General features: G+C 35.5%; 1 protein-coding gene across 4 annotated transcripts in view; it reads left to right on the forward strand.

The window, feature by feature from the left end:
- The window catches only part of p4ha1a (prolyl 4-hydroxylase, alpha polypeptide I a), a 23,055-nt gene continuing 10,046 nt past the window's right edge, over window positions 1–13,009 (forward strand). For 2 of the 4 annotated variants that reach the window (XM_079851578.1, XM_079851580.1), the window contains exons 1-8: window positions 1–143; window positions 1,577–1,628; window positions 7,321–7,428; window positions 7,609–7,705; window positions 8,884–9,035; window positions 10,944–11,081; window positions 11,181–11,429; window positions 12,491–12,684. In XM_079851578.1, the coding sequence (XP_079707704.1) occupies window positions 7,344–7,428; window positions 7,609–7,705; window positions 8,884–9,035; window positions 10,944–11,081; window positions 11,181–11,429; window positions 12,491–12,684 (915 nt within the window). In that variant the 5' untranslated portion in view covers window positions 1–143; window positions 1,577–1,628; window positions 7,321–7,343. The remainder of the gene's footprint in view (window positions 144–1,576; window positions 1,629–7,320; window positions 7,429–7,608; window positions 7,706–8,883; window positions 9,036–10,943; window positions 11,082–11,180; window positions 11,430–12,490; window positions 12,685–13,009) is intronic. The other 2 variants (XM_079851579.1, XM_079851581.1) reach the window with 2 other exon arrangements.

Genomic DNA, 13,009 nt, shown 5'->3' on the forward strand with positions numbered 1-13,009 from the left:
AGAAGGCGCTGCAGCTCAATCGTTTTTCCTCTGTAGATTTTTCCTCATTTCTGCTGCGAACGAACCGCTGAAGAGAGAGGGAAAGAAGCTAACCAAACAACATTTTTCGATTTTGTTTTATCGACTCATTCCAGAGAGGAACAGTAAGTTGACCTGCTCATTATGCTTCAGTAAACATAACCGCTTCAGTAAGCATTCTCTCTATCATAGGCACATGCTCAAAGACACTCTAGAAATTTCCCTGCATATTTCCATAGTTTTCCCGTTCAGTGTAACTTGCTGCCATTTCTAGCTATTAAAACGCCGGTTCTCAAGACATTTTACTATATCTATTTTTCCGGGGATTTTGCTGCGTAGGTTTGATCAGGTGACGAAAAAAACTCTTGCGTTCTGATTTAATAAATCGATGCTTTCATAAAATCACAACCATCCCTCTCCTACTGTAGAGATTCCTACAATCAATAACTTAGCTGATTGCAACATGAATGGTAATAAAGTCAAGTGTGTACTTATTTATTAGAACATAGCACCAGCATAATATTTAGATTAATATAATCCATTGGCGTTATAATTAGAGGTTTGCCTCTGTAGATCTGCTCTGAAAATATGAACATGCTAAAGACAGTCAAAGATCATTTACAGCGGTAAAAAAGAGACACAAGACGCATTTCCAAAGGCACTAGTTAAGTATAGTGAAGTGAGAAGTTAGTATAGTAAAGTTACAGTGTTTGGGTCATGTACTGGGGGAGGGGAAGGGACGTGGCACTCAATCCACATCAGTTTACAAATATCCCGGTTACTGTAAAACATGGAAATAATAACAGTCATCCGTCCGTTGTGAACTATTATAATAATTGAACTACTTTTGTAGAGTAGAGAAGACCATTCTATTTGCACAAGTACACTTACAGAAAAGGACTCTTGAAGTATCATGGTACCATATATCATTGTATTATCATGGTATATGAAATCATGGTACCTATATTAATACCATGGCACTTTTTGTTAATGTTATGCACACTGAAAATGTATTTCTATGTGATTGACCCTTAAAATCTGACCCTAAAAAGTCAGATTGATAGTCATAATATTTTTGACTAATAATGTAGCTGTTACTATATGAAGAAGCTCCACATTTTATGTGAGCAAAACGTTTTTAGTACTGTGCATGGTTAGCTATACAGTTCAGTTTGATAATCCAAATGTAAAGACAAAATTTAATCGTTTTAAATTGAAAAATAGTTTAGTTGAGATACTTCAACAATAGTACTATTGTCATAAAAAAGAGAAATTAAAATAACACAGATATTTTGAAAATTTGAATTGTTTAAAGGAAATTCCTAAATAGATTTATTAGAAAAATATTTTAATCAATTGTTATATTTAAATTGCTACAATTTATTGTATATGTATCTTAATTTATTTTAAAGAATAATTTAAAATGTAAATAATGAAAACAATATTTTTGTTAGGAAAAGGCCTTACTACATGGGGTGTAATCCTTATGAGTGTCCACCTTCTGTAAGCTTCCCTGACGTGACCCCAGGCTATTGCTTTTTTTGTGTATTCACTGCAGGATTTTAGGCAAGCCTTCTCTACAAGTCAACACTAGTTCCTCAAAAGTTTAGGCAAGTATGTTCTGATTACATTCTTGTCTTTTTGAATCAGGATAATGCATTTTAAACAGGCACTTGTTTTCACAATCTAAAATGGTTTGTGTGCTACTGGTTTCAGGTCTTATTTGTGTTTGTGTAAATTCCTGTAGTGCTCGTTTTAGCAGCTGTTTTTGCCCCCAACAGATGGTCAAGTTTTTGAAAACTGCTGGGAATTGCATTAGTAACCTTTTTTAGTTTTGTTTAGCTTTTCTGAGATTTTTAACGCCAGAAAGTTAAGTGAAGTTCAGGTCAAGCGACGGTCAGCACAGTTTTTTATTGAGGAACAGCTTTTTTGTCTTGTTTTGGTTAATAACTTTGGACTCCTAGTTCTAAACTGACTTTCTTTTAAGCCTATATTCTTACTCGCTCACAACCTGACAGATAAAGCTTTTAGTTTCTAGTTCTGTGTTCTCTTTCTTGGGGCTTTTTAAACAGGTAAAATGAGAATGACAATGTGAGCTGCTCAACCCAACCTTACACCCATTGTATGTATAACCTACTAAAAAACACAATGCGTTGTTCTTAAATAACCTGCTGCAGTGTCTATTATGGTTCAAACCAAAAGTGAATAGAGATCATATTAATTTAACGGAAAAACTGAAACTGATGAATGCGATGTTTGCATGTATAAAACTTAGCCATGATGCTATGAGTTATATGTAAGGTTTGGGTTTTGTTCAAATGCCTTAGCTAAGCAAACACAACTAATAATTATCCCCCATAAAATGGTTTTGAAATCATCTGTTTCAAGATTTCTTGTGAAAAATAATTCAGCATGAAATCTCAAATCACTTCTAAAAAGCAAATACTCAAAAGAGGCATGTTATCCAACAGTGGCTTTATCCCAATTCACATACTTGTACTACACTCTATATGTACTACACACTAAATGTACTACACACTAAATGTACTTCACTGCTGAAATAAAATTGTGTCTTTTGCATGTAAGTGTTCATTCGGACGTAAATCAGTTCACTTGTCCGAGTAAAAAAGTTAGTTGTCGCCTTTGGCTTTTGGCTTGCTTAGTTGGGGACATTTAATATTTAACAATATCATTGATCTGCCTGCATTGACACCATTATATGAGAACTGAACTGATCTGGACGATGACATCACGGTTCTCGCCAGAGCGTCTATACAGTATATATATACTGTGGGGAGAACAAGTATTTGATACACTGCCGATTTTGCAGGTTTTCCCACTTACAAAGCATGTAGAAGTCTGTAATTTTTATCATAGGTGATTTTCTGGATTTTTGTTTTAGATTCCGTCTCTCACAGTTGAAGAGTGTACCTATGATAAAAATTACAGACCTCTACATGCTTTGTAAGTAGGAAAACCTGCAAAATCGGCAGTGTATCAAATACCTGTTCTCCCCACTGTATATATATAAAAACTAAATTAATAGCTTTTTTACAACAAAAATGAACCAAATTCTTAAATTATATTTATAAATTCAATTAGAGTATTAAAGCTGCAAGCAGCATTTAGCGGTTGTTCAAGCATTTAAGGCCTTTAAGCACATAAGGCAATTTAGTGAGTTGTCTGAGTTTTCGTTTAGGATTTACAGGCTTTTGGGTGTTTTTTGCCATACCCAGTTTCTAAATGATCCTGTTATAGCTACCCAAAGGGTAAAGTTTAACTTTTTTTATATAATTATTGATCTAGAGATTCCAGAGAATTGTACTGCACTGGTTTGGTTCCGATTGGGCAAAAAACCTTGGACTAGTTCGCAAAAGTAGGTTTTTAACATAATAGCAAGTATTTAATGAACAAATTGATTCAATCGTCATGATTTTCTCAAATTGAACTCCTACATATGTGTACCGAATTTGGTGAAGATATCTCATTTACTTCTTGAGTTATAGCCATTTTAGTAAAATAGGCTCCTCCCACAACGTACGTTTTGGCGCCCCTTAGCGACCGTGAATCGAAATTTCTACTTTTTTTCGATAATTATTGATAGTCAGACTCCAGAGAACATTTCTGCACTGGTTTGGTTCCGATACGGTGAAAAACCTAGGACTAGTTTGCAAAAGTAGGTTTTGGACAAAATTCAAGATGGCAGAAATTTTTTGCTGCCGGAATCGAAATCTGAGATATACGTTATGTCCGGCTTCAGCCAAGGATCACAGTGATATAAGACACTTGAGTCTAGGACAAACTGTCTAGGAGTTATGAGCAATTTCATACTTTTGCTTGCTGTAGCGCCACCTATTGACCAATCGGGGTCATACTTTGATAGGTTCTCCCCAAATTGAGGACTACCATTTGGCCAAGTTTCAAGACTCCAGCATTTACGGTTTGAGCTGCATGATGCGTTTTACGGCAGAAGAAAAATAATCACAATAGGGTTTCAGCACTTCGTGCTTGAACCCCTAAATAAGACACTAAAGGGCTGTTACCAATCAATAAAATCAGAATCAACAAAATCCATATTTCCATCATACACATCTTTCCATCAGTATATAGCCTATATAAAAAAAAATATATGTAGAGATTTTTTTTCCATGGCAGGGTAAGTAAAACCAGAACTACCAGCTGATCTGAAGTAGGAAAACAATCTTCATTGATGATCTCTGCTTAAACTGAACTGCCTCCTCTCCTCCTCTGTTACAGAAGGGTTTGTATGCAAATTATTCCCCCACCAAAAACAAACAAACAAACACGCATATACGAATACGAACACTTGGAAAATCCACCAGAGAAATGAAACCATCTAGATTCCTTTGCATGCTATTGTCTGTGCACTTGATTTGGGATGCACTAATTCTAAAACTTGCATTATTATTTAAGATGGATAAAATGCATAGGCCTATATTTAGACATATTAAGACATGGTGAATGCAGCAGCTTTCCAAAAAAAAGGGCAGCGAAGGAAGAAGATTGTGCAATCTGCTCGTTGTTCTGCCCTATTTATAAATTGAAGGTACAGGCTAACTGAATCCTGTCAAGCTGCTGGCAGCCCTGTCCTCTTTCACAGTGCCAGCGGGGTGTTGTGAGTGGACTATCTGTCTGGCACAGAACAACTCGTCGTGCCTCAAGTTCTTTTACGCCTCACTGCTGAAATGCATTCAGCAGCTGTGGGAAGTTCATTAAAGTGATAGTTCACCCAAAAATGAAAGTTCTGTCATCATTTGATGTTTTTTCCCAAACCTTTCTTCTGTGCAACACAAAAAAAGATATTTTGAGAAATGTCTGTGTTTTTCTCTCCAAACAATGTCTAAGTTTCCATGTACCATTATAATGAGATTTAGGCAATATTTGAACTTTATCTCATGTAAATGCAATACTTTGATCAAATTGATGCGAATAAGAGTTATTGTAGTAAAATATGTGGCGTATGCTGATTTTAATTGGTTGATATGAAAACATTTAAACTAGGGCTGTCAAACGATTAATCGCGATTAATCGCATACAAAATAAAAGTTTGTGTTTACATAATATATGTGTGTGTATGGAGTATAATTATTTTCTATATATAAATACACACACATGCATATATATTTAAGAAAAATGTGTTATTTATATATAAAATATTTATATATAATATAAATTATATATAATATAAATATATATACACAGTATATACATGCAAATATTTCTTAAATACATGCATGTGTGTGTATTTATATATAGAAAATAATTATACACCGTACACACACATATATTATGTAAAAACAAACTTTTTTTTTGGATGCGATTAATCGCGATTAATCGGTTGACAGCCCTAATTTAAACGCATCTATACCACTTTGACCAAAGGGTACGTTTGAATGTGACGTACACAGATGACGCTGTCATGCACAGATTCGAAAACAGCGGTAAAGAAGGCATCACATTTTTGGGGTGACATTAATATAAATTAAAATTAATATAATGTAGTATATCAAAGGAATAGTTTTCTCATCATTTACTCACCCTCAAGTGTTTACCCCTGTATGAATTTCTTTCTTCAGTTCATATTTTGAAGAATATGGGTAACCAAACAGTTGATGGACCCCATTGACTTCCATAGTACGGAGAAAAAAATACTGTTTGGTTACCGACATACTTCAAAATATCTTCATTTGTGTTCAGCAGAAGAAAGAAATTCAGGTTTGAAACAACTTGAGGGCGAGTAAATGACAAAATTGGTAGATGTAGTCAATGAAGTCAATTTTGTTTGGTTCCCAACATTTTTTACAATATCTTTATGTTCTGCAGAAGAAAGAAGTGCATACAGCTTTCAAATGACATGAACTTTAATTTTTGGGTGGACTGTCCATTTAATGAATGCTTCCGCAACATACACATGGGTTATAGACTTCCTTTTTTTGTGATAATATTTTGTTGAGCTCAATAGATTTTCTTTGTCAGTTCCTGATTTTCTCTATTTCTGGTATGTTGTGTGTATATTTGACTTTACTGGCACAAGAAAATAAATAATTGTGATTCTTCATTCAGACTTAATGTTCCCATCTAGGCCATGGGGTTTGCATTAACAACTCCACTTCCACACCTTCTTCCATAGGGATTTGTTATTTGAGCTGTAAATGTGGTAGATATTCTGGTTAATGACATATTCCCATGACATATGTCATTCCCCTCCCAATGACATAGCTTGCTCAATGTGTAGTAGACAGTACTTTATCAAGGCTGTTCTTTTAAGGTTCTTCAAAAGTTTTTTACAAAATATTTGAACTAAAAAAACTTTCAAAAAAAGAGAGACAAATGTAACGAGGTAAAATTATACATGTCCAATAATTCATAAACGCACACTTCTGCTGGAACGTGATGGCATATGATGCAAAACATTACTGATTGATTCGTTTGTCTTGTGTCAAGAAACAAGTCATTTATGCAAATTCGACCAAACCTTGTCTGTGTTAGTCAGCCAGCCAGATAACATTATTTTGGTGAAAACTCAGCAGAATTTCCAAAAACAGTGTAGAGTGCAGAAAATCAGAAAGCATACAAGATGGCAGTTTTGTCAGTTTGCTGTCATTGATAGTTACAAGCTGAAGTATATAACGTTACACTTTACTGGGGTTGGGAATTGAAAACAATTCCAATTCTAGAATTAGATACTTGTTTTAAAATGAAAAATTTCGCTTTCGCTTATCGATTCCTGTGTGCGTATTTTAATGTGGTTTTTAACCATTCAAGCGCAAGAAGACATGAAAGTGAACTCCACATTGTTTTCTGTGCTATACATATACATACTAGGCTATACATACAGTATAGTGCATGAATACTGAATTGAGTTGTCTTTCGTGTCTTGCGCTTGAACGGACAAATACACACAAAATTATGTCAAAATGTCCTTGTAAACATTGTTGGATGTCTAAGTAAACGTAAACAGTTGAGAAAGAAAACCTGTGTAACAGTATATTGGATCCATATACATCTTGACTAAAAAACTTCCATAACTTTACTAAGGATTAATCTATATTCTACTTATAAAAAGAAAACTGCAGTGTTATATTACATTTTATTTCATTTTCTATCTTAGTTTAAGTTTTAGTTAACAATAATAACCCTGCCACAGTCAAATATAATTTCGCAGTCATTATACAAAATATTGGGCTTTCCCACTCAATGACACAATTGACCAATCAGAATCAAGCATTTCAGAGAGCTATGTAACAGTTTATAATGTAAATCTCATTTTCTCTCTTTTAGGCCGTGTGTGGAACAGGATAAAGATGGGAGTTATGAGTGTGTGCTGTATTTTACTCATCTCTCTGCTAAAGTCTTCCTCTGCTCACAATGACTTCTTCACTTCCATCGGTATGCAACCTTATCAACTTTTTATACATTTTTGATTGAAATGCTCCTACAGTTTCTAACAGGCAACCAATTCCTTTAAACCCATGTGTGCATAAACATTTACCATGCAACTGACAGGTATGGAAAACTAGACAGGTCATTCTCTTAATCACTGATGCTCAGTTTAACCTTTGTTTGCAGGTCACATGACAGATCTGCTGTTCACAGAAAAAGACCTGGTGACGTCACTGAAAGACTATATCAAAGCAGAGGAAAGCAAACTGGAGCAAGTGAAACAGTGAGTAATATCTATTAACAGTATCAACCCATATAACAAGTATAAGTTTAACAAGAAGTATAACTCATATCAGTTTGAATTGGCAGTAACAGATTTATGAAAGGGACATGACAGAAATCTTCAAAATGGTTGGCTAAGATTACATTCCATTGATTCCAATTATGTATGTCAATAAAATCTGACAATATTTAGTATATTTGTAATGATACATCAGTATGGATCAATGCATCAAACAAATTACTAACTAACAATTTGATGTATCAATGCGACACGTAAAAAAATCAATGTAGATTTTTAAGATGCACCTTTATTTTGACACTCTCTTGTTTGCCACATCTTTTTTCATTATTTATTGTTCTATTTTATTTAAAAAGCTTTTTTGTTGTGGATGTCTCAATTGAGATACAGGATTTGCAATTTTTTAGAGAGTTCAATTTTCTTGTTTTATTTTGGTTGCATTTGTGTTGTGAGTAAATAAAAATATCTGGTTGTGCCTAAAAGGAACATAATATCGTAATATCTATATCTTAACCGCAGGCCTCTGAGTCTAATCAAATCATAATTGTATTGTGCTATGTTTCGAGGTATCGGGTGTCAGATCATAGTGATAAAACGTATGATTTACACCTCTAATGATATAATAAACTTATCTTCTTAGCTAAAATCTAAACAGTATTTTCACTCTGATCCAGTCAGTGCACGTGTGGGATCTTGAGTGAAACGACTAGATGATGCTTTTGCCAATAAGATGATCGATATTTTTAATTGAAAGGTGGGACATCTTTTCCTATAGTTGCCAATCGCCATATTAAGCTTTATGATTTCTCATATTCATTTTTCTACAAGTGGTTCATCTCCTTCTCCATTAACCGTGTCTGATATCATATTACACAATTTTACATCACTCTTAGTGTGGAGCAGATATTCACAGTAGGCATATTTTATGTAAAGCAGTAGATATTTATCTAGGATTGTGATCATAGCATTATGCATCACACTTTTGCACGCATGTAGTCCTGTGTGTTTATGTACTCTTATCTTGTCCTTAAATAAGTTCCTATTTAATTCTTACTTACTTACTTAATTCTTACTTAATCTAAATGTTTATTTAGTTTATTTCATCTGTGTTGTCTAACAATAAAGCCACTCTGAATCGGACACTGTGTGTGTGTTGTCAGGTGGGCTGAGAAGCTTGATGTTTTAACATCCACAGCCACACAGGACCCAGAGGGGTTTTTGGGTCACCCTGTCAATGCCTTTAAACTCATGAAGAGACTAAACACAGAGTGGGCTGAAGTGGAAGACCTAGTGCTCAAGGACATGTCTGATGGTCAGTATCACTGTAATTTTACCCATGACAGTTTTTTACAATAGGGGCGGCAGTGGCTCAGTGGTTCATGTAGGTTGTCTACAAACTGGAAGGTTGGTGGTTCAATCCCCGGTTCCACCTGACCAAGTGTCGAGGTGTCCATGAGCAAGACACCTAACCCCAGCTGCTCCCGACGAGCTGGATGGCGCCTTGCATGGCTGACACCGCCGTCGGTGTATGAATGAGTGAGTGAATGGGTGAATGTGAGGCTAAATGTAAAGCGCTTTGGTGGCCATAGGTCTTTGAAAGCGCTATATAAATGCAGTCCATTTTACAATCGCCAGGACCCATTTCTCAATTCTTAGGTCACTTTTTTAAAACCCTTTACACAGTGAGCAGTCTGTATGGGCTAAACTGTGGATCGTTTAACATTGCTTTGGCACAAAATGCATTCAACGCTTTTCAAATAACATTATTTTCTTAAAGGAGAACTCCGGTCAATTTTAACATTGAGCTTATTTTTTTGTAAATTTGGAGTGCTGTCAATACAGAGAACAACGACAAAAATCGGTGTTGCCTACACCGAGTTATCCTCTTTTTAAAATTTGCACCCTGTTGACTTCAATGGGGCAAGTTTTAAACCTGCTTTTAGCCTCTTTACATCCTTGATGTGTCATTACAAGTGCACAGGTCATGTGAGTGATTCCTTCGGAGTGAACGCGGGTCAATCTGACTGCAGTAGATGTGAAAGATATGAATAAAAATGATAAAATTTCAGCCAGCGCAAATACCTGTATTTACATCCTGTTTTCGGCTGAAGTCCACAGTAGTCGATTGTCGAGTTCGGGCGCATGATCGTACGTACTAAACCTATGCGCGTGAACTCGACAATCGACTACTGTGGACTTCAGCCGAAAACAGGATGTAAATACAGGTATTTGCGCTGGCTGAAATTTTATCATTTTTATTCATATCTTGCACATCTACTGCAGTCAGATTCACCCGTGTTCACTCTGAAGGAATCACTCACATGGCTATGCACTTGTAATGACACATCAAGGATGTTAAGAGGCTAAAAAGCAGGTTTAAAACTTGCCCCATTGAAGTCAACAGGGTGCAAATTTTAAAAAGAGGATAACACGGTGTAGGCAACACCGATTTTTGTCGTTGTTCTCTGTACTGACAGCACTCCAAATTTACAAAAAAATGAGCTCAATGTTAAAATTGACCGGAGTTCTCCTTTAATAAAGTACCTACAGGCCAGTTTGCACGTTTTATACTCTTTACAAAATGTTTACTTAAGTTCAAAACCTAACATAATACAAAACTGAATAAAACAGCAATTTTCTACATTTCTTCAGTAATGCCACATAGAAATATATTCCAAATCTAAAAAATGATATGCTGTCAAAGCTATTAGATGAAACTGAAAGACTAACAGGTGTGTAGGTGTTCAGCTACATTACCATCTATACAAAAGAAACTTAAGGAAAATTCAGGAATATTTTATACTTTAATGTAAATATAGACTATGTAAAATTGACTGCAGTGAATTATAAACACTAAAAAGTGTCATTCTTGTTTTGTAAAGAAAATGTACAAAAGAAAACACTGTATAGTGCTACCTGTTGTTAGTGTTCAAGTCACTGTTTTATGAGTGACAAAGTGTGTTTGTTTGTTGAAAACCTTTGCTATTGTTATGAAAGAATGATTTGAGACATGTATGAAGTGTTTTGCTCGTTTTAGTGCATTTTAGATGTGAAATTATTGCTGTGCCAAGCTAAAAGTTAGGAGAACTGTGTGAGGAGTTGAAAAAGAAAACGTGACCTAAGTATTGAGAAATGTGTCTTAGCAGTTGTAAAAACAAAACAAATGTTCTTCTTCTAGATATATTTTTTCTTATGAAAAGATAACCGCATTTTCTTCTAGGCTTTATCTCAAACCTGACCATACAGCGTCAGTATTTCCCTAATGATGAAGACCAGAACGGTGCAGCCAAAGCTCTCCTCCGACTGCAGGACACCTATCAACTGGACACACAGACCATCTCGTCTGGAAACCTGCCTGGTGAGTGTGACCTACATGAAAGATCAGACTAAATATTTTACAACTATACTTCAGATTTTTCGCATTTGTATGACATCTCAATTGCACGTGTTCTTGCAGGTGTTACAGGCTTGCCATTTAAAAACACCCTGACAGTAGAGGACTGTTTTGAACTAGGAAAAATCGCCTACTCCGATGCAGACTACTACCACACAGAGCTATGGATGGTCCAGGCACTCAAGCAACTGGATGAAGGAGAAGAATCCAGTGTTGACATTGCGACCGTGCTGGACTACCTCAGCTACTCCGTCTACCAGCAGGGGGAGCTGGAGAGAGCTCTGGAATATACCAAGAGACTGCTCACTGTGGGTTAGTCTGCTCTACAAGACTATGGCTATGTCCACATTCATCTGGATGTATTTGAAAATGGCGTTTTCATTTCATAACACTCCCTGGTCACACTAGGATCTTTAAGATCTTAAGGATATTTCCAGAAGTTGCTTGCTCACACTGAAACATCTGAATATGTTTTAAATCACATTGCTGTGCATGTGTAAAAACTGATTAAAATCTTACTGAGATGGTGCAGAGAGAACATGTATAATAATATTCTTCTGGCATGATAATTTTTTTAGAAAAATATACCACTAGTCTGTGGTGCGTCCATTTATCTTTAGCAACACTAGACAGTAAATGCCAATACAACCATAGGTAAATATGGGTACAATATGTGTCACATGTCACAATGGAAGCTTGTTTCTGCTATGGAGTAAAAAGGTAATTGTGACGTTTTATATCACAATTCTGACCTTTTTCTGTCAATTCCGAGTTTATATCTGACAATTCTGAGGGGGGAAAAATCAGTTAAGAGAAATAAAGTCAGAATAAGAAGATATAAACTCTCAAATGAGAAATGAGTTTATAACTCACAATTCTGACTTTATTTCTCACAGCTGCAAGTTTGTATCTCACATTTCGGACTTTATAACTCGCAATTGTTTGTTTATCTCACAATTCTGAGAGGAAAAAAAGTGAATTGTGAGAGAAAAAGTTGCAATTACCTTTTTTATTCTTATGGTGAAAACAAGCTTCCATAGTCCACACTACAACGCGGAAAAAATATTATTGCAGAAAGCGTTTTCAAATTTATCTACTTGGGAGAGCGTCTTCAAAAAGCTCAGTTTTTGCTGGACAAAAATGCTGTCTCAGTGTGAGGGCCAAAATGTTGAGAAAAATATCATTTTTTAGGATTAATGTGGACGTGGCCTACAATGCAATATTTACACATACTTTTCACATGCCATTGAAGAAAGGAGACCAGAATATCATATCATGATCTGCGAGTGGAAATATTATTTCTGAGCCATTTGAGGTATTTATCAGTTTTCTAAACTATTACAAAATGTTTAACATTTATCTCTGCCCTCTAGATCCTGAGCACCAGCGAGCACTTGGGAACCTGAAGTATTTTGACTACCAGCTAGCCAAACAGAATAAGGCTGAGAAGGAGCAGAGCCCCAAGGAAGAGAGCAAGAAAGAGCAAGAAAAGGAGGTTGGGAAGATGGAATATCTCCCTGAGAAGAGGAAATATGAGAAGCTATGTAGAGGAGAAGGACTCAGAATGGTGATTATTAATATACTGTAACTGCTACATTAATATAAATATTCACTGGAATGTCATGTTGAGCACGAAACACTGATGCATTAGCTGATGACAGTCATTTAATATGTCACACTCCCTTTATATTAAGTGTCTTTAACTGCTATGTAATAAAATGTAAATAATTAATTGAATACAATGCACTTATTGTGTAAATACATGTTTTATATTGCACTTATTTAAAAAAAAACTGCATGTAATAACACTTCTCTTACCCCTTACCCTTAAAACCATATCCCACCTCAATAGCAGTAAGTGTTTTGCAATACAACATGAACGCAATATGTAT

Source organism: Squalius cephalus (genome assembly GCF_949319135.1).
Source record: "Squalius cephalus genome assembly, chromosome: 19".
NCBI classification, from domain to species: domain Eukaryota; kingdom Metazoa; phylum Chordata; class Actinopteri; order Cypriniformes; family Leuciscidae; genus Squalius; species Squalius cephalus.